General features: G+C 47.5%; 1 protein-coding gene across 7 annotated transcripts in view; it reads left to right on the top strand.

Annotated features, from left to right (window-relative positions):
* The first annotated feature begins 3,192 nt into the window (after positions 1-3,192).
* The window catches only part of GBF1 (golgi brefeldin A resistant guanine nucleotide exchange factor 1), a 106,288-nt gene continuing 87,749 nt past the window's right edge, over positions 3,193-21,731 (top strand). For 5 of the 7 annotated variants that reach the window (XM_075422771.1, XM_075422770.1, XM_075422772.1 and 2 more), the window contains exons 1-3: positions 3,246-3,415; positions 10,984-11,089; positions 12,385-12,451. In XM_075422771.1, coding sequence (XP_075278886.1) covers positions 3,408-3,415; positions 10,984-11,089; positions 12,385-12,451 — 181 coding nt within the window. In that variant the 5' untranslated portion in view covers positions 3,246-3,407. The other 2 variants (XM_075422769.1, XM_075422773.1) reach the window with 2 other exon arrangements.

The raw sequence follows: 21,731 nt of genomic DNA, 5'->3' as shown, positions 1-21,731 counted from the left end.
TCCCGCGGGTGCAATATCTGGGCTCTGCGGGTGACCGTGACCTGGCAGGGGCTGAGCAGGAGTAACGGCCCGAGCAGAGTCGGTCCTGTCCACCAGTGCAGACTGCAGAGGCGGAGGTGGTTGCCAGCACGGATTGGTCCTGTCAAAGGCTGGCGGGGAGCAGGCTGCTACACTGGCAGCCTGGCACCAGATGAAGGCAGCTGGTATGCCCCACGGACGTGCTGCTCTTTGCAAGGAGCTGGCTGCTCCGGAGTCTCGGATGAAAGCAGGTGAGCTGACCAGGTACCCAGCCAATGCCCGAGGGGACGACTGGCAGCGAGCCTGCAGCCCCGCCACGCGCTCCTTGTGGGCTGAGGAGGAAAACTCCAGACAGAAACTCTGCTATAGAGCTGCATCTTTGCAGTGAGGATGAAGGCCAGCTGACCAGACAGCAGGAACCCGAGGGATTTGCACAGCCTGTGCTCCGCTGATCTTTGGCTTCATTGTGCCACGCTGCATGTAAGACCTTGTGTGTTATCTGGGGAATAAAAGGACTAGGGACTGTCCCGTGCCCTGGTCCTACACCGGGATCCTTTGGCGCAAGCAGAGCGCTCCAACTTGCCCATACGCGGTCTGTAGGCAGCTCTGCACCGCTCCGGCGAAGAGCTGCAGGACCAGGCAGTTCAGGCAACCCCGGTTTCGCCGCCACTGCCGAGCTGGGGGCGTTGGTGCCGCACTGTCACATCAGCAGGATTTTCTGCGCAGCCGGGGTGGTGCTGGGCTGTCTGGGGGCTGACGAACGCCGTGCCGTAGTGCGTGCAAGCTCGCTCGCTGCTCCCCTGGCAGCGCAGGGCCGTACCGTATTGTTTTTTCTCTCCAGACAACGCAGCGCTGGATTGTTAGTAAAAATGCAAAGCACATTGCAATGTTTGCTCTTTATTAATGCACTACGATGCATTCGGGTGAAGCAGCAGGCTCCTGGCTGGCTGGGTTTCAAGCTCCGTGACAGGCTTCCATAAATAACACCTTAGCAGGGTCCGATTCACCGGGTGGGACTGGGTGGGAGCCTGAGCTGCACAGCTGGCACTGGAAGGGGCCAGACGGCGCGGCGAGGGCTCCAGCCCCTGCCCCGGGAGGGCAGGCAGGCTGGGCTGACCCCGGCTGAGCTGCGCTGCCTGCAGCGGCCAAGCCAGCACCCGAATCCTTCCCTGAGCAGGGAGTGGATGGACAGAGTGGCAAGGACAAACTGCTGTGAATTCCCAGATGGCAGGCAGATACCAAAGGGGCTTCAGCGGCAGCTGGAGCGGGGCAGGAGGGCAGGAGAAAGCACTAGCAACTAATCTGCTTGTTCTGCAAACCTCCACTCATTGCTTAGGCAGCTTTTGCGACCTCTCTGCGCTGAGTATTTGACTGCCTGTTTTACAGCCAAGGAACTCCAGCTAACACTGCACGTACCGTGGCTGCAGCAGAGGCTGGGCCAATGCATTTTAGCTTCCAAGCCCGTGGTTAGACCGCTGCAACAGGCTGTTTCTTGTTCTGCTTTTGGGGAATAAATGTGGCTGCTTAATGCAATTACAGCTTAAGCTTCCAAGTCCAAAGACTTGCTACGGGTTACCAGGTGAAGCCCAGCTGAAGCAGGCCCCCTGGCCTCCAGCTGTCAGAGCAGCTTCGGTCTCAGATATGTTGATTCTTGATCAGGCAATATTCCAACAGCTGTTCATGTGGAGAGGGCAGGGTACGGTGACCACCATTTCCAGAGCGTCCCATCCCACACCACCTTCTCTGGGGGTTGTGCCCTCAAGAGAGGGACACGATGGTATCTGGCCATCTTTTAGGGCTGTGTTGGATTTGGGTTAGGCTGGCCAGGGAGGAGTCCTGTTGCATGTTCCGTTGGGCCTTTGCCTCAGAACCTCCCTCCTCCAGCCACGCTGCAGCAGATGAAGTTGTGATTAGGACAGTGAATGAGTATTTTTTAACCTTTTCACCTTTCCTTCACCTTCAGTTGGTGTTTTCCCTACAGGGTGTACGACTTTGGGGCGGCTGCTGCTTTGGCCACTCCAAGACCTGCCACGACCGATCCCCGGGCCGACCTGGCTGCAGACGCTAGCGCTGTCAAACAGTCAGGTTACTGCCAGGACCTCCTGTCCTCCGCCCCAAGTTCAACGAGCAGAGGCTTAAACCAGCAGAGCGACGCCCGCAGATTACTGCCGTGGCAGTACGCTGCGCTGACGCTGCGGCAGAGACGCGGACAGCGGCTGAGGAAGCTGCGCCGGCACCAAGGATCCGCTGTGCTAGGTGCGGTCCGGCTGCAACGCTGCGGCGAGCTGGCCGATAAACAGGCTTCGCAGGGCAGCCGAACCGCGCTGTGGTCCCCGGCTGCCGGGCGGGACAAACCGTGGCCGTGCCACGGGGCTCGTGGCCCGGCCTGAGCAAAGCAGGAGCCGCGCTCAGCTCTGCGGAAAGCTACCGGGACCGCGGAGGAGGGCACGGCCGGGCGTGCTGGTGGAGCGGCTGCGTGCCGCGCTGCGTCCATCGGGGTCTCCCCGCCTGCCCGCGTACGGCCTGGGCTGGGGGAGCTGCTCCAGCACGCGGAACGGCCAAACCGCGGCCCAGCGAGCTCCCGGAGCGAACAGGCTGCTTGCTGGGCGCCACACCGCAACCAGGCCCCGGAGGAGAGGCGCCGCCGCCGCCGCCCAGCCGTACCGCCGCGGGAAGGCCGGGCCCGGCACCGCCTTGCAGGCCGCGCGTCCCTCGCAGCCTCTCGCCCGCGGCCTCGCTCCTCCAGGCCGGCCCGCAGGGTCCCTCCGCGGTCACCCGCGCTTGCCAGGGGTCCAGGCGGGCTGCCGGGGAGCCGCGCCCCACCACACAACCACTGGGCCCGGGCGGCCCGGCCGCAGGCCCCGCAGGCCCCGGGCGCGGCGGAGCGGGCGGCCCGGCCCACAATGCCTTGCGAGCGCAGCCCTTCCGCCGGCTTCCGCTCAGCCGCCCTCGCTGCGCCCGCTCAGGCGAGGCCTCGCCCCCCGCGGCCGCAGGGCTCCTTTCCGATTGGTCGGCGGCTCTGCTAGTTCTACTCTCTCCTCTTTCATTGGCTCTCTTCCGCCTGTCACCGGAGGGTCCGCCTCCTCCGGTTTGAAGCCGTGACGCTATTGGGCTCCTCAGACAGCTGCCCGCCGCATCGCGCGGAGGTTGGCTCTCCGGGCTGTCCGTCGGCGCAGCGGGTCGCAGTGGCCCGTTTCCACGTCAGTGAGAGCGGTGCGGAGCTGGTTTCGCTTGCCCGTACCCGGCAGGGCCCCGCGCTCGGCGGCCCGGCCTGGCCGGGAGGGAGGGAGGGAAGGGGGGGCTGAGCCCTCCGGCCCGCCGCGCCGCCCGCCCGCCCGCCCGCTATGTGAATCGGCCGCCGCCGCCGGGAGCAGGCGCCGCCATTTTGGATGCGGGGGTCAGTGCCGGGCGGCTGCGGCGGGGGCAGCGTGCGGGGCCGGGGAGCGGCCCGGGGGGGGTCCGCGGGGCGGGCGGCCTGAGGGAAGGCGGAGCGCGGTCGGGGCTCCTGGCCGGGGAGGGGGGGGGCGGTGGGAGTTGGGCGGTTTCAGCGGTGTGAGGGGACTGGGGGAGGCCAGCGGTGTGAGGGGACTGGGGGGAGGCCAGCCCCCCCCCGCATTCCCCTCAGGGCTCGCTCTTCCTCCGCAGCTCTGGCAGATAGTCCGGTCCCGGGCGCTGGACTGCTGCAGCTCCGTCGGGAGAGCTGGGCCTGCCTTCCCTGCTGAGGTGCTGTCGCTCGCTGCTGCGTGTCCCTCGAAGGGCGTTCTTAGTCACCCAGAGTTGCGGCATCGCTGGGCTGCACGGTTCCTTGCCATGCTTATAAATGAATGCTTCTTTGTTATTTTTCTCCAAGCGTTAGGAGCTAGCCTCTGGAGAAACACCCCGAGTTCTCTGAACTTCTGCTGCCTGTGGTGTTTATTGCAGGGCAGTTATTACACATCGAACCTAACCAAGCTAAATTTCCTGCTGGAGATTTGCGTACCTTCCATATGCGGTTCAGAAGGAAGAAAAGGAGATTCCTCGCTGTCAGCTGGGCTTCTGGGTAACCTGGCTAGCTCCAAGTTAGGAGTTGTTTGTGGTTCATGGACAGACGGGTGCTGTGTGTTCTGTTTTGGTGGCAGTGTACTGTATCGGGACTCACGTGGCCCAATCTAGGTCAGAGACTATATAGATTATTCATGCATTATCATAAACAGTGCAGATTTAGGTCAACGGAAGCCTACTTTGAAATACTACCTTTCTTGCATATGTAGTGATCATGTTGTTTATTATTATTGCTGTTCACTGGAGTGGTTTCACGTGGTTTGAGTCAGTTACCATAGTGGAAGGCTAAAGTTAGTGACGGGAAGAAGTGACTCGATGGAAGCCAGCCCAGACCTCGTCACTTCTGATGCTCACTCTTGCTTGTTCCCAGGAGAGTTGCAGACGTTTCCCTGCGAGGGAGGGAGTGTTTCCTCAAAGTGTACCTGAGACTTCCTGTGGCAATACCCAGGAAAAGTTAGGGTCCATGGGATGTTTTGGAGTAGCATGTTCCAAGGCTGGGCAGTGGAGTGTTCAGGGCATATGTGAGATAACATCTACAGTGTGAATCTTGTCAGTGTTTTCGTATGAAGTTTTCACATCTGGTACTATTTCAGGAATCTCAGAATCTTGAAATTGCTGTCCACAGAGCATTGCTGAAGGCTATGAGAAGCATATGAATGTTAGATTTGGTTATTTGATCATATGCTCGGGCATCTACCTTTTTCCACTCACAGTGTTCCTAACCCTGCTAGCAGTGAGGCTGTGACTGCTGACAGCTTCCCTGTTTCTCCTGGTGGGCTGGGCAGCTGTGTTGCCTTGGTTTGGAGCTGTCATTGTCACTGTGCTGCCTGTCGAAGTCCTGCGCGGGAGCGGAATCTGAGAGCTGATCTGCAGATCTAAGCAGATGTGTGAGCCTGTGATGAGAAAGAGACAAGGATTTATGTAGGACTAACTGAAGAGATAAGGAGCTGAAAAGCATTTCAAATTTAGTAGGTACCTTTCCTGTTTTTTTTCTGCGTAACTCAGGACCGCAGAACTTAATCCATTTGTTTCCGTACAGTCTGCTATCTTATGTTTGATTAAAGACTGCTTTCAGGAAAGGCATTCAGTCTTGATCTGAAGACATCAAGAAGTGTCAGAACCATGGCTTTGCTAGGGAGGTTGTCTCAACTTGTTTGAGGATCTTCAGCATGAGTAGTTCTGTTAACCTGTCTGACCAACAGTTACACAATATCCCACAGACCATGCCTTTGTAACGTTAAGCCTGAATTCACGTTAGCAATTTTTTTGTATGTTGAACTTAGTGGTTTGGCTTGACTACCACTGTGTTCTCGTAAACCCAACTGATCATTCGGTGCTGGTCTGGTGAATCGTGTAACTTTCTGCAGCTTCAAAGCATTGATTTCAGTCTTAAAACTTCTTTCAGTGGAGTACGTCTGTGCTGAGCTTTCAGCTGTCAGCAGCTGTTGCTTGTGGTGAAGACAGTTGAAGGAACGCGCACTGAAATAATCTGATAGTTGAAAAGGGGTAGGCTTCGGGAATTGCGGAGTTTAGAGAAGCCATTTCCGTTGCTTGAAATTAACTTCTGAACTTTTACAGGAATCAATGGTGCTCTTGGTGAGTTTAGCTTACAAGGTGCATCTCTCTGAAAATAGTTGTCTGGCTTTCCACCCCACCCTGTAATTATCTGCTGTTTCCTTCTCCAGCGCGCAGTTGCAAAGGTCCTTTGCGTGAACGAAGACAGTTGGCTGTGGTTTACTTTGGAACGTGTGTGTGCTGCTGTTGCTTGGTTAATTGCAAGCTTAAATGTGAAGCGGGATTTTCCCCCAATTTTACCCAGTGTTTGTGATGAAGTGGGCTGTACGTGTGATGTTCAGAGCTCTGAGAGTGAATTCTTTTAGTCTAAAAGTAGTGGAGAAGAAAGAAGAGTCCTCCAAGCAGGTTCAGTAGTATGTAGAGCAGCAGTTAAGCTTTGGCATCACTGGCAGAGCTATGAAGTGTCTGTGTATGTGCAAGGCGTGTGATACTTGTGTCTGTTGTTTCTTTACGTGCTTTTCCAAATCAGGTTGGGGGAGCCTTTGGTTCCATGTCAGTTTGCCGAATGCCTTGAATGGCGCTACAAAGTTTATATGCTCAGTATTGTTTTATAGCCGTAAAGACAGGAAAAACTTGAGATTTGACAAATTTGAATGTATAAAGTATTTCCCCAGAAGTACTTCTGTGGACCAGAGTTTTGATCCCTGAAACAGACTATGAAGAAATATGGACAATACTGGAATTACTGAAATAAATAAATGAGGTATTTTACATGGAGGAGAAAATCTCCCATTAATGCCTTGTACTAAAACATAGGCAATATACTGAAATAGAAAAAATTGTGATCGAGGGTATTTTTGTGCATTATTTTAATGCAGTCATATAAATAATGTAAGGAATAAGTCACTGTTGAGGGCAGGAATCACAGAATCACAGAATAGTAGGGGTTGGAAGGGACCTCTGTGGGTCACCCAGCCCAACCCCCTGCCCAAGCAGGGTCACCCAGAGCAGGCTGCACAGCACCGCGTCCAGGCGGGGCTGGAATATCTCCAGAGAAGGAGACTCCACAACCTCCCTGGGCAGCCTGTTCCAGTGCTCCGTCACCCTCAGAGGGAAGAAGTTCCTCCTCATGTTCAGACGGAACTTCCTGTGCCTCAGTTTGTGCCCATTGCCCCTTGTCCTGTCACTGGGCACCACTGAAAAGAGCTTGGCCCCATCCTCCTGACACCCACCCTTCAGATATTTGTAGGCATTTCTAAGGTCCCCTCGCAGCCTTCTCTTCTTCAGGCTGAACAAGCCCAGTTCCCTCAGCCTCTCCTCGTGGGAGAGATGTTCCAGTCCCCTCACCATCCTTGTAGCCCTCCGCTGGACTCTGTCCAGTAGCTCTTCATCCTTCTTGAACTGGGGAGCCCAGAACTGGATACAGTACTCCAGATGAGGCCTCACCAGGGCAGTGTAGAGGGGAAGGAGAACCTCCATTGACCTGCTGGCCACACTCTTCTTGATGCACCCCAGGATCCCATTGGCTTTCTTGGCAGCCAGGGCACACTGCTGGCTCATGGTTAACCTGTCGTCCACCAGGACACCCAGGTCCCTCTCCGCAGAGCTGCTCTCCAGCAGGTCCACCCCAAGCCTGTACTGGTGCATGAGGTTGTTCCTCCCCAGGTGCAGGACCCTGCACTTGCCTTTGTTGAACCTCATCAGGTTCCTCTCTGCCCAGCTTTCCAGCCTATCCAGGTCACGCTGAATGGCAGCACAGCCTTCTGGTGTATCTACCGCACCTCCCAGTTTGGTGTCATCAGCAAACTTGCTGAGGGTACATTCTAACTCTTCATCCAGGTCGTTGATGAAGAAGTTAAACAAGACTGGGCCCAGTACTGACCCCTGAGGGACACCACTTGTCACCAGCCTCCAACTAGACTCAGCGCCGCTGATGACAACCCTCTGAGTTCTGCCATTCAGCCAGTTTTCTATCCACTTCACTGACCACTCATCCAGCCCACACTTCCTCAGCTTCCCCAGGAGGATATCATGGGAGACTGTGTCGAAAGCCTTGCTGAAGTCAAGGTAGATAACATCCACGGCTCTCCCTTCGTCTACCCAGCCAGTCATGTCATCGTAGAAAGCTATCAGATTGGTCAGGCATGATTTCCCCTTGGTGAATCCATGCTGACTACTCCTGATAACCTTCTTTTCTTCCACTTGCTTGATGGTGGCCTCCAGGATAAGCTGCTCCATCACCTTTCCCGGGATGGAGGTGAGGCTGACCGGCCTGTAGTTCCCTGGGTCCTCCTTCTTGCCCTTTTTGAAGATTGGAGTGACATTGGCCTTTCTCCAGTCCTCGGGCACCTCTCCTGTCCTCCAGGACCTCTCAAAGATGATGGAGAGTGGCTCAGCAATGACATCCGCCAGCTCCCTCAGCACTCGTGGGTGCATTCCATCGGGGCCCATGGATTTGTGGACGTCCAGATCGCTTAAGCGATCCCTCACACAGTCCTCCTCAACCAAGGGAAAGTCGTCCTCTTTGTAGGCTTCATCTCTTACCTCCGGGGCCTGGGATTCCTGAGGGCCAGTCTTAGCACTGAAGACTGAAGCAAAGAAGGCATTCATTAGCTCTGCCTTCTCTGCATCCTCCATCACCAGGACACCCTCCTCATTCAGCAGCGGCCCCACGTTGTCCCTAGCCTTCCTTTTGCTGCTGATGTAGTTGAAGAAGCCCTTCTTGTTGTTTTTGACATCCCTTGCCAGCTTCAATTCCAGGTGAGCCTTGGCCTTCCTCGTCGCATCCGTGCATGCTCTCACTACGTTTCTGTACTCTTCCCAAGTGGCCTGTCCCTCTTTCCACATTCTATGCACCTTTCTCTTCTGCCTGATCTCCACTAGAAGCTCCTTGTTTAACCATGCAGGTCTCCTGCCTCCTTTGCTAAATTTCTTTCTCAGGGGGATGCATTGCTCCTGTGCATGGAAGAAGTGTTGTTTAAAAAGCGACCAGCACTCATGGACCCCCCTGCCTTCGAGAGCCCTGGCCCACGGGATTCCTCCCAGTAGCTCCTTGAAGAGGGCAAAGTCAGCCCTCCTGAGGTCCAGGGTTTTGATCCTGCTTATCGCCCTGCTTCCTCCATGCAGGATCCTGAACTCGACCATTTCATGGTCACTGCAGCCGAGTCTACCTCCAACCTTCACGTCCTCCACCAGTCCCTCCTTGTTTGTTAACACGAGGTCCAGCAGCGCGCCTTTTCTTGTTGGTTCCTCCACCACTTGCATCAGAAAGTTATCATCGATGCTCTGTAGGAACCTCCTGGATTGCGCCTGCCTAGCTGTATGGTCTTCCCAGCTGATGTCAGGGTGGTTGAAGTCCCCCATGAGAACCAGGGCCTGTGACTGTGAGGCTGCTTGCAGCTGCCTGTAGAAGGCCTCATCAACCTCCTCCTCCTGGTCAGGTGGCCTGTAGTATACACCCACCGTAATGTCACCCGTGTGAGCCTGTCCCTTAATTCTAACCCACAAGCTTTCAACTCCTTCTTCACTTGCCCCCAGGCCAAGCTCAATGCATTCCAGTTGCTCCCTCACATATAGAGCAACTTCCCTCACATATAGAGCAAGAGAGGAACATCTCTTGGGCGTTAGACACATGAGTTGGAAGAATATCTGTGGTTCTGTCATATGCAGCTGTGGAGGGATGGTATAAACCTTTGTTCTTCAGGGCACAAGGAAGCTACGTGGCAGAACTATTTGATGATTTTTCTGAATCATCTAGTAGTGGATGAGATAAGTTACTGATCTGGTCTGTCATGGCAGTTCCTTTTTAATAAAATACTTTTGTCTTTGCCCCTAATTTATTGTGTAACACTTAGGAATACCATTATGTATAGTTAATCTAATGAAATAAGAAACAGTTTTACGAGAAGATTATTAATCCTATCGCAAACATACGAAAAACCAAAGCCACAAGTCTGATGCTCTCCCTCGATAAGGTATCTTTTTATAGTATTTTGCTTCCTTTTCATTACTTACAGAGTCCTGAAGCAAATTAGTCTCACTCAGAGGATATTTGTATATTTGAAGTAGTGTTGATAATTCAGACATGTTAATTAATGTGAAGCCTGACGGATCCAGGATGTGTGTTCTGCAATTTCTGTGGTGGTGTTTCTGAGGTCTGGAGTAATACACCAACACCATTTCCTTCCCACTTTGCTTTTGATACACGGGCAAAAATCCTTCTCATATTCTCCGTCTTTTATTACCCCCTGTCCCCCCACCCCCCCCAGCTGAGTCTTTTAAATTAGCCTGTCTGATCTGAAGTGTTACGATCAATGTTTCATCTATTTTCAGTCATTTGCTTCCCCGTGGAGGGCCTGTTGTGATTTCAAGCTGGATTCCTCGTTTTCCTTTCATTTCTTCGGAAAAGTCTCATTACTTGGCTACCATTTCACTAAATCCTTCTCATTTGCAGACATGGTATCATCGGACTCTCTGGCCTCTTTATAGGTCCTGTTCATTCTTGATAAACAGTTGCCTGTTCATTCCGCTCCATTCTTATTTCTTTATGCTCATCTGTATCCGGACTACAGCTAGTATGGGGAGAACAATCTTACAGGAACCCGCTCTTTGTTTCTTTTTCTCAGACCATTACAAATATTTCTTGCTTGTGAAATTTTTTCCCCTCTTGTGGCTCTCTCTCTGGGTACATCAGTTTAAGCTTTTCCCTGTAGGACCTCAGGCTACATGAGGGTAAACGTCTGCTTTTAGCTTTCTCACTTTTTCTCCCTGTGTTCCATCCAGTTTTGTCTCTAGTTTTGCTCATTTCTGTGTGGGGTCTTACCCATGCGTGACTTTTTTGCTTGCCTGCTTTCCTGAAAGCTTTTTGTCCTGAAGCGAGTGTGAAATCGACATCTGTTGTAAATTACTTTATTTTGTCAAAGTTTAAAGTCCCAAGGAGTTTTGCTCTGGCCAGCTCATTCAAGCCACTGATAGTTTAACCGAGCACAAGATTGGCTTTGTGCTCTGTGTAGAGCTGCGGGACTTTGTGTAAGTGCTGGAGATGCGCGTGTTATTGCATTATCATGGATGTCTGTCCTGGTACCCTAACGCTTGATCTTTCTGTGAACTCCCATAGACCGGAAAAAAAAAGAGGAATGCGCCTTGGCAAAGTTGTCTCTTGCTTTGCAGATGCTGTGTTATAACTAACCGTCTGCTCTCGTCGTCTTGAAAACACACTCTGCGGGAAAGTGTCTTCCTTTTGTCTTCCTTTTGACAAAATAACTGTCTGCATGCACAAAACAAAGATCTGAAGGAGTTTCTTGCATCTCTGCAGGCCTCCTGCTTCACTAGGGCCAACTTGATGTTTCGTTGGAGGAAGAGAATGGTTGTGAGGGGCTGGAGACTGACTTGAATTGCCTTTATTTTCAGGATTGTCAGGATGGTGGATAAGAACATTTACATCGTGCAAGGTGAAATCAACGCAGTGGTGGGAGCCATAAAGCGCAATGCCCGATGGAGCACTCACACGCATCTGGTGAGTCACCCTGAGTTGTTGCTGCCTGTTCAAGCTATGGCAGAAACCACCAGGTTTTGGAAAAGTACCTCCGTGTCTTTTAGCACTTGTTACAGTACTTTTGTAAGTAAAGTTGGAATAACTTTCTACATTGTTTCATACTGAGCAGTTTTGGCTTTTCATGTGCCAGTGGCTGTAACAGGTAGAAAGCTGGAAACCTTCTACCTATATAGCCTGTAAACAAACAAAAAGCCCCACGTCGTATTCCACACGGGAATCATCTTATTTAGACTTTTGTCACCTGGTATGTCAGGGATTTTGAATATATGGTGTTATTTTATTTAGCACAATGTTTTTGTATATCTTTTGTGCGCTCTTAGACAGTCTTCATCATGAAAGCCATGAAATAAAAATGGGGGAAGTCCTATATAGGGTGTTTTTTAATTTTTCATATAGCATAGTATCTTCTCTTAGCTCTGTTTTGGGACTGCTAGCTATGTTCCAGACTGAAACCTGTTAATAGTTTCAAGCCTGTTTTGTTAAAAGCCATTCATACAGTGTTTCCAAGTCTGATGGTGCGTTGGCCAGTTTATGGCTTCCCCGGTGTAAATGTGTGCGTGTGGCATGCTGTATCTGTGGTGCGCTTCAGACTGGCACATGAATAGCAGATGGCTGTCATCCAGCACAAGTGGTTCCAGTTTGTCGAAGGGCAGGGCCCTTTTCCTTTCCAACAGGCATTTCTTCGTCAGAGCTAGCTGCCACCCAGGAGGAGGTGTGGCTGCGGATGTACACAGCTTGGACAAACTTCTGCTCCTCCTTATTTTAATACAGGAAAGATAGGCTAAGGGTAAAGGATGCAGCTATTCATACAAATTTTGCACTGTGGTTCTTGCTTCAAGTTACTTTAATGGCACCAAATGTCATTGTATTTCTGTTCCCATTACAATCTGCATAGATTAACATTATAGCAAATCCAGATGAGCCATTTCAATATGGTACAAGGTAGATTTGCTCTGAAATTTATTGAACAGCGGAGGGCTAATCAGAAATACTTCTAAGGACAATAAAGCCAAACCAGAGTGCTCAGTCCTGAACCCGTGCTCTGACATTTGAGCTGTATGACATTGGGGAGCATGAGCAGGAAAACAAAAATGCTTCTCTTGATTTTGATGGCGTAAACGCACTGACAGGGATAAACTCAATCCACAGTACTTCTGTGAATATGAAGGTGAGGTCTTTACAGACCCGTTATTAAGATTTGTCTTCAGGAGTGTGTTTGCCTCATTAATGACGTCCTTCCTATATATAACCTATAGGATGAAGAAAGGGATCCCCTGCTGCATAGCTTCAGCCTCTTAAAAGAAGTGCTGAATAACATAACAGGTAAGCTTACACAGAAATCAGCAGGTATGTGTTGCTGCTAGGGTATATGAAAATAAATGTACAGGTGTACTTGTTTGTCTTATTTACTATCCAGAGGTCATATATTGAATAACAAGAAAAAAACAAATATGTATATAGTTTTAGGCAAATAATAAACTAGCACACAAATACCATGGCTGTCACTATCTGAAGAGAGAGATATATTTGTGTGCATGTGTGTATGTATATTTGTGTGTATGTTTGTATACACACATTTTTATATATCAATACACGTGTTTCTTCAATAGACTGAAGCTTGTGGTAATATCTGAAATCTGGTGTATTATTATGCATAGTCTTTCTGTGCTTTGTTTATGCGTTCTGATCTGTGAATGATGGCAGAAATCTGCTTAGAAAGTAGCCTCCTGTTACCTGGTTTCTCCTCACATTCTTTGGTTTGTTGCTGTTCATCATCTGTTATCAGTAATAAGTGAAGCACAGACTTCACTTTCCATTTGGGTCTCTTGAATCTTGCAGGGAAAGGCTTACTTTGTGACCAGTTGCACCAAGAGGAACTGGAAATCTGTATTGGTTCCAGAAGCAGAACACAAGGCTGTGATGTGTATTTTGATCAGGTGTTTTTTTTCCCAACCGTCTTTCTCCCTTTCACCACCATGTTTTCTCTTTTTGTGGTTTCAGGAGTGATTGTTTAAGTGTAACCTAAGTATAGCTGAGAGTCTGGAAGTGAGTCTAATCCTGAGCTGCTACATGTGGCATTCTGCGGGTTCTTCCCAGGATTTGTCTTACTAATTGTAATATTTGAAAGTAAGCTGTATTTCTGGTCCCTTTATTACAGTGAGTGTTCAGAACTGCACTCAACCTGAGTTTGAGAAGGACTTTTTGTCTTTCCTATTGCAAATCATGCCCATTCTTGTGTCAGCGCTGAGCCTGGAATCCCAAAAGAAGTATGTTCCCTAGAAGTGCAGTAGTGCTGTTTCCAGGTGCTGACAAGAGGTGCTGAGGACACGTGTCAGTTCTGAGCCCTTGTTCCTTCCTCTGTTGTGGCTGCCTGTAAGTGTAATGCTTCACTTTGCCAGGTGAACTTCACTTGGTTGTGAGCAGGACGCTTCTGTCAGGCCATGACATCGGAGGGAGTTCCCGACAGCCTGCATTTCTGGACAGTGTCTTTGTTCTGGGTGTTACACCTGTACCCAGACTGCATGACAGTCTGGATCTGTGGCTTTTTGTAAGCTCCCTCATCTTCCATAGGATATGGATACAGTCACCAGTAGTGTTTTGGGAGGAAATTTTCCTTCTTTCCCTTCTATGAGATAAAATTTTCTGTAAAATGGGACTCCTGAAGCTCTTTGCCATTATTGCAAATACCTCTTCTCATCAACAAGAGCAGGGAATGTCAGGATGCTCAAATAAATGCACTATGAGTAAATGTCAGGGACTGGCCATTTATCTAGAGTAGCTAGGTACAGTGTGCGGTTGACTTGTTGGGGAAGAAATGCAAGCCCGCTATCTGCTTGTGTTAGGGAAAGCGAAGTTTAATGTACGGAGAGATTCGGAGACTCCCTGTGAGTAGCAGTCATCAAGTAAGTGTGGCTCGTGCTGAGATGGTAATTGGCTAGGTGTGGTGCTGATAGCATGTTGGTTTGACTGCATGGGGCTCTTCTAAACAGGTAGCTTCAGCTTCAGTGACTGCTCCTTACAGACTGGTGCCTTGAGATAGGGCAGCATTGCTGTGCTCCGTTTTTTTCAGTTTTAGACAAGGACGGGTTCCCAAGCAAGACTTTGAACAATACAGAGTCTCCTGCCTCATCTTCCAGGCAATGAAAAGTCCAAGCTTGGGGTTTCTTTGTGGGTGGGTTTTTTTTCTGCCTAGACCTTCCTTTCACGTCTCTTTCATTAGCTCATGGAAATACATTGCTTTTATATTTAAATTTATTCAAGCTGTAATCTTTGACATTTGAGTTAGCTTTTAGTACAATTTTGCATTTATAGTAATATATATTATGTATTTTCTCAATCCCCCAAGAACCCATTTTAATCTGTTCCGGATGCAAATTTCAGGCTGCCGTGTCCCATCTCCCCTCTTGCTCTCGCCCTCCCTTCCCCTCCCCCACGGAGCGTGTTTGATCAGGTGTGGCAGGAATATCCACTGTCAAGCTGCGCCCTTTATATTAGTCAATATTATCCTTCCTTCCCTCCCACTCCCTTCATTCTCCTCTGGGCTTTACCAGTTGATTTATAATTTTGGAATTCTCATCGGAGTCTGTAATACAGTTTGTTCATTATTTAACCAAAACCTGTTTAATGAGCAAAGAGAGGCAATGTAAATGTTAGGCATGTTGCAGTGGAGTACCTTTTGTTCTCCTCTGAGCTAGTGGGTATTAACTCTGTCATGACTGTGATGCCAAAATACCCTGGTCAAGGGTGTAAGGATGCACCATGTGCCTCCAGCAGCTAAAGATTCCCACTTCAAGGTACTGCTCCTCGAGAGTAGCTAAATTACATGATGTGTTTTATTGGATTACCAAAATAGTAAATGCTTGCTTGCAACGAAGTAGGGGTATCCCATCCCATTGTAGTTTCTAAATGGGCTCTTGAAGGAAGCATCTAGAGGAGATGCTGTTGTTCAGCACAAACAGTCCCATGATGGTGGAAGAGTAGCTTCACTTACACAGTTCGCATGCCTCGCTAAGTGCCTTGGACCTGAATGATGTGGAGTGATGGTGCTCTTTAAAATTCTGGCAGAGAAACCTAATTTCTGTGGCAATTTTATGTAGTTTTATAAAAGTGGTTTAATAATTTGAAAATGAATGGCGTGTCTGCTCTGATCCAAATTATATTTGGTTTATTGTATGCCATTTTTATACTTTTATGGGCTGTATATATTTTAATTATTATTGATACTAGTTGCCTGAAAACCAGAAAGGAGCGATAGAGGTTCTGTCATCTTGGGTGCTGCATAGGTTACTCCAAGATAAATTTAATAGCTGAATGCTTGTTGTGCTACGATAAGCACCGTAAGCCTAAGTTTGATGCAGTGTCTCGTATTTCCAACGCTTAGGAGAACGAAAAATCTGTGTCCTGAGTTATGACCACATGGAAGCAGTGAATACCAAGCTTTGTCCATGCATGCAAAATTGAAATACAGCTACATCTTCAAAGGTTGTTTTAAAACTGATGGAAGCCTTAGTGTTGAGACAAGTTTGGATCTAGGGGCACTGTCACCACAACTTCTGTTTGACTGCTTCTTAAAGTAAGCCGAGTATCTAGAAAATGCGCCTGGATGTTGGAATACTTGTTCATTTCAGCGGTTTTGTCATGGATTTAGGTCAACAGAAGGAAGCTGCTTTTTGACATCCAGTGATAACTGAGCATCTTCTCTTTTACGAGTGTTTCCAACTTAGGATGCTCTTGAGCTCAGTGGGGAGAGGTTTTATAACCACAAATGGCTGGAAATATGAATTAATTATAAGCCTGCTTTCCCATGATCTGATGAGGATTGGGTTTCCTTCAATCTTGCTGCGGCTGTGGAATTCTTTGGACCATTCCACTACGATGCAGAGGTAGCAGCAGGTACTGCTGTAGTCGTTTTGCTCGTTGCAGAATTTGTGCTTTGCTCGGGCTGGGGGGATGAGTCAGTAGCTAGGATTTTCATGACTGAAGGACTGCGTACTGGTGTGTAGGATGGCATTAGGACAGAAAATGACTGAATACAACTGTCTTGTGCAATTCAGCGCTGCCGTGGGAGAAGCAGGTGTTTGTGGAAAGTGTGTGCATCGAGAGTCTATTTAAATAAGATTTAAAGTAGGTAAACACACCTGTGAAGAGGTGCTTGTGTATGTTTTCGGTCCACGAGTGCCAGACTGGAAGGTTTGAGTCCTTTTATCCCTGGTGGTTCAGAGTTAGTGCATTTAAACAGAAGCTGCAAAGTAAGCTGTTAGAAGCACTCGGATTTCATGCACATTCATGACATTTTAAATGAATGCTTGTACAGTGGGTTCGGAAGAATCTTTTCATGGCTTATTTCAGTCAAGAAGCTGCTGCAAATCTCCATCTTTAGAGGGTTGGCTGGGGCGTTAAGAGCTGGCTAAAGGTCAAATGACTGTAACCGTAAGAGAACCTTTGCCCAGTGTACAGACTTAATATACTCGTTACTGTAGCCATCAGTTTTCTGGTGTATAGATTGGATTGCACACTCAGTTGCTCATGTCTGAGCTCTCGAAACTCAGTTTTTAGGGAAAATCTAACGTTTGTATAAAACAATACAGGAATTTTGTCCAAATCTGGGATTAATGTCTGAACTTTTTCTCAAAGACCTAGTGTTAAGAAGTGGTAAATTGGTGGTAAATATCAGCATGTGGCCTGTTTTCAGTGCTGTTGCAGTGCTCTTGGGTAGAACCTGAGATATTAATTGTGATCTATTCAAGTTAAGAAATTGGAAAAAAATAATCTGCTTTTTTTTTTTTTAAGAAGTACAGGAATTAGATTATATGGATGTGTGATGAGTATAGCGCTGCAGTGCTTTTTACTTTGCAGATAAGAGCAATGCCGTATTTTATTTATTGTTTATATCTTGAGTTTCTGCAGGAAGTGCCTGACCTTATTAGTAAGTAACAAATACTGGTGAACTGTAAGCTGTGATACTTCTCCCTTTGTTTGCATTGAAGACTTGCAGGTATCTAGAGCAGACATTAAAAAGAAAAATCACCTAAGCTATTTTCTGTTGCATATCAGCTTCACATAAAAGATCTAGAAGACTCACCGGTCTCCTAGATTATGTCTGTTCCTTTGAGAAGTTAAAAAAAACACCTTTTTTTTTTTTTTTTTAAGTAACAGGCTTCCATACATGTTAACTTGGTATTTTGTAAGACCAAGCAACTCAGGCTAACTTTTAGCTTTTGTTGGATTCTCTATAAAATTTTTAGGTAGAATGGAAAAGGTGTAAGCAAGGTTAGGAAACTACCTGGTAGAGTAAGATTTGATCCATAACTTTAACTTGGCCTCACTCTAATTAGTGGATGGGAATACAGTTTTAGTCTGTATTGGATGACCTGACATAGTGTACAGAAGTGGTAATTAATTTCTCTTGATATTTTCTGTCACCTTCTTACTATAAGAAATATGAAGATTAAGGTGACAACCTTAATTTGGTGTGTTGCTTTGGCGAACTGTGTTCAGACGATGCAGTAAAAGTAGTCATTTTAAAAGCAAGTTCCGGGTCTTCATGAATGCAGGCATCCTTCCAAGTATACAGAGAATGTAAAGCAATGTAGTATTTTTGCTTTGAAGCTGCAGGTAGTTCCAAATACTGTCTTGGAGAGAGCTTGATCTTCTTTTTAATCTTATTGTAGCATCAGAAGAATCAAGTGACTGTCTTATGGCCGAGGTCTTTGAATTTCCCTCAGATAATAGGTTTCTACTGATATCTCTGGCATAGATTTTCTTGATGTTACTGGAGAAGTAGTAAACCAGACTTTTCCCAGGTGGTTTTTAATTTTGTGCATTACCCTCTAAGCGATTTTCCTGGAATGACACTAATGACCTAAGAATGGTGACTGCACTGGGAGACCTGAGGTGTCAACTTCTCAAGCCTGAAACTAACACCAAAATTGTCATAATTTCACTTTAAGATTTAGTTGATTTTCTATATAAAGGAAGAACGAGGAGGAATGTGCTTGGTGAGGAATAACTGTTAGTATCTGTGAAGCTTGTAGATGCATCGAGACAAGCACCATAACCTTCTCCAAGGGTTTTCTGTTGTGTGCGGGACAGCGTTTACGCAGGGTGTGTGAGGAGTCACATATGGATGGGGTCACGCTGAGCGCTCATTGATGCTGTCGAACTGTTCACTGAGCCCTTCAGCACAGCGTGCTGAAAGAAGTTGGGACTCCTGAGAAGTGGAAGCTTGTAACGGAGAGATCGTGTATCTAAGACTGAACAGGCAGAAAGGCCTAAAATGTGGTTGTGTAGCATCCTTACTTTGATAACGTTTTAGCTCTTGTGTTCATCTTCTAATTTGTGTTACTGAATAGTAAGAAACTTACTGAATAAATTCAAAAGTGGAGCGTCTCTGGGCATATCTAGACCAAAAGAACCAATGACCCCAGTAAGATGGTCATCACACAAGGTATTTTTGCATTTCCTTTTGGGTCAGGACACCTAACTGTCCCTTCTGCAGTCCAGCACCACCACCCTTGTGATACCCCCTAAGCATCCTTTCAATCCAGTTCTTTGGGTGCAATTTAAGACCAGAGCTTGGAGCTGAACAGTCCTGCATCTGTGCATGGCTAATGACTGGCAGGTACAGGCAGGAGGTGGTGCTGTTGGAAGGAATCGTTTCCTGACCCCTAATCTGTAGGGACCCGGGGATTTAGATGGACAAGCGCTCCTGGCTGTTGCTTGGCAGAGTTCCTGCAGTGGCTTGCTGTGTAGCCCAGCCTTCTGTGGCCGCTGCAGGGCTGGGCTCTGAAGAGCTGCCACATGTGCACGGTATGCGACTGACTCGCTCTTGTTCTATGCCTGTTGAGCAATTACTTTCCCACTTGTTGGACACTCCATTATTTCTTGCGGTTGCTGCTGCTGTGTGAAGTGGAGCCATAAAGGAAATGGCCTAATGTACATACATTAGAGCGCAATAAATTGCAGTTTGATTTGGTAGAAAGGCAGTACCAGATGCTCCGCTGAAGTTAAGGTTCCTCTTAAGTCATCCATGGAGGTATTATTTCATTTTTTTTTTTATGTTGATGTCTTTGTTTTGGTCAAGACTAGTGAAAAGGAATTGTGGCAGATGAAGAGGCATTAAGGCTATTTGCATTACAGTAAAAACCCTCTGGAAGTAGGAGTGTACATGGAATTGCTGAATTCCAGTGGAAGTTTATTAAATATATAGCTCTTCTGTCACCTTTCCTTCTTTTGACTATCTTCTTGCTAAACTGCAGCCATCTGACCTGGTAAGAGCAATGTCTCAAGGGTGATTTACTCCAAGGAAGCAATACCGTGCGTCAGAAAGCGCAGGTGCAGATTTGTGTAGTTGCACAGTAGGTAGCAGGGCTGCCTGGAAGCATAGGCCATACGTACACAGCAAGCATGCAGAAGCATTCCTCCCGGTGGAGAGTTCATAGCTGAGGAGGGTGGAAGCAGAGAGAAGTCATCAAGTATATGAAGTTGCTAAACACTCGAGGGTTTTTCTTAATGACCACCTCCGTTTGTCCTTGAGACACGCTGTCGTTGGCTGATCCCTAATAAGGTTTATAGCAAGGTATGAGTTTGAAGGAGAGGTTTGAAAGAAGATTCAGCTGGGCAAAATGTCCTTTCTTCAGCAGTGGAGGGCTGTGTGATGAAGCGCTGCTTCTCTCAATAGTCAGCCTGGAAGAAAAAGGCCAGCAAGAAGAGAGGTAGAACAGGAGGGATTTAAAGGTAAGTGTAAAAGTAGCAGAGTAATGGAGACGTTGTTATTCCAATAGCAAGTTGATTGGTTAGGGAGCATTAGTAGTCAGGGATGGGCGGTTGGGGGCTTGCCTGTTTGAGGTAAAATTGCAAGAGCTTTTTCTTTTTAAAGTAACTGTACCTAGCTTGTCTGCGATCTGAGTGTCGTGGAATAGATTACTGCTGAAGGGTGGGGGTTTGTTTGCAATCAGGCAAAAAAAAAAATCTCTTCCAACATGTTATGGACCTCCTCATTGTAAGTTCTTAAAAAAAAAATTAAAAAAAATTAGATGGATAGTCAAGATCTTGCTTTTGTAATTTGCCTTTAGAAAATGATACAAGACAGCAAATTTGTCCAGGAAAGGGCTATAAGACTTAGAGCTGCATCCAATCCTATGAAAAGTCCTGGTATCTTTTTAGATGACATGATTTTAACTTGCTTCACAGCACCTCTGAAAGCTACAAAGAAAAAAAAGTTTGGTACTGCAAGAGTTCTAATATCCTGTTCTGTCCTTGCAGCCGTGAGCTGAACCTTATTCCTAGCCAGCCTGAAACAGGGAGTGCGAAACCGAGCAGCCTTCCAGGGAGTGCGTGCTGCCTTTGCGTGGTGCAGGAGTCTGGGTGCTTCCATGACTGTAAATAATTCTCAGTGTATCTGCTGCTGAGGTGAGAGGAGAGACTTCAGAACAATGCTATTTGCTTTTGATCATGTTTAATTTAATTCTGGGATGAAGTGTTTTATCAAAACGTGTATTTGTGCCTGGCTACTTTACAGGAAATTGTCATTTTCCTTGATACAGAGACGAAGTCTGCCAAGTGGCTGTTGAATTAGGTTCCACTTACTTTTTGATGAACTGGTTAAATATTCTAGGTGGCTACATTGTAAATATTGTTGAAATAAACCAAGATGTGGTTGTTGCCTTGATCGTGGTGTATGGAAGGAGAACGATCTATTGGATCTCAGTACAGCCTAGGGGAGGGGCTTTATTCTAGAAATAAAACGAGCAGCAGTTGTAAAATATGGTTGCTTGTGTAAGCATCTTTAGTAACTGCATTTAGGAGCTTGGATGTTCTTCAAAGCGGGATTAGACAGTTTATAGTGGCCCTTAATAGTTCTGTAATAACTGCAATGGCTGTCACGGCAGCATGGGAGGAGACAGTGTTAGCTGGTTTTCACTTCAGGCTGAGGCTTTCAAATTTGTCGTTCAGAAATATTATGTGTTTCTTTGCATACTCGGCTTTTAGCTAAAACACTTGTTTTTTCAGTGTCTGAAGTACAAGTATAGTCAGTTAGACTCTAAGATCTTACAAGCACTATCAAGTATTACTTCTGTGCTTCCCTTCTCTTACATACATTCTGCCTTAGTATGAAATTAGCACTTCAGCTGTGGAGTGATCGGAGGAGAACATAGTCCTGGGAATATTTACTTTGGTGGCATTGTTGATGATGAACACAAAGGCGTAGGAAATATGTTTGCTCAGATATTTACCAGTCTGTTAAAATATGGTCTCGAGGAAGAGACTTTTTCAGTTGAAACTGGAGTACTGTGATATTGTAGGAAAACTAGACTTTGGTTTGGCAAAGAGGCAAGTTCTAAACAACAAACTTCTCTGAAAGGCTTCTTTGTGTGATAGAGAGGCCTGAACACTTTCATCATGAAGGCTTCTGCTTCGTTAAGAACATAAGGAAAGAAATATCCATGTTTGGTGAATAGAAAAGTTAACATCTTATTGGGGAAGAGGCTTCGGCAGGAGCGTTGGAAACACAGGAGAGGAAGAAATGAAAAGATTCAGACATTGTAGAAAGCAACAGAGCAGCTCTGACAAAGTAGCTGAATGGTAGTTCAATAACTGAAAA

The sequence above is a fragment of the Opisthocomus hoazin genome, chromosome 6, assembly GCF_030867145.1.
Source record: "Opisthocomus hoazin isolate bOpiHoa1 chromosome 6, bOpiHoa1.hap1, whole genome shotgun sequence".
Lineage (NCBI taxonomy): Eukaryota > Metazoa > Chordata > Aves > Opisthocomiformes > Opisthocomidae > Opisthocomus > Opisthocomus hoazin.
This window is presented reverse-complemented; position numbering and strand designations above follow the sequence as displayed.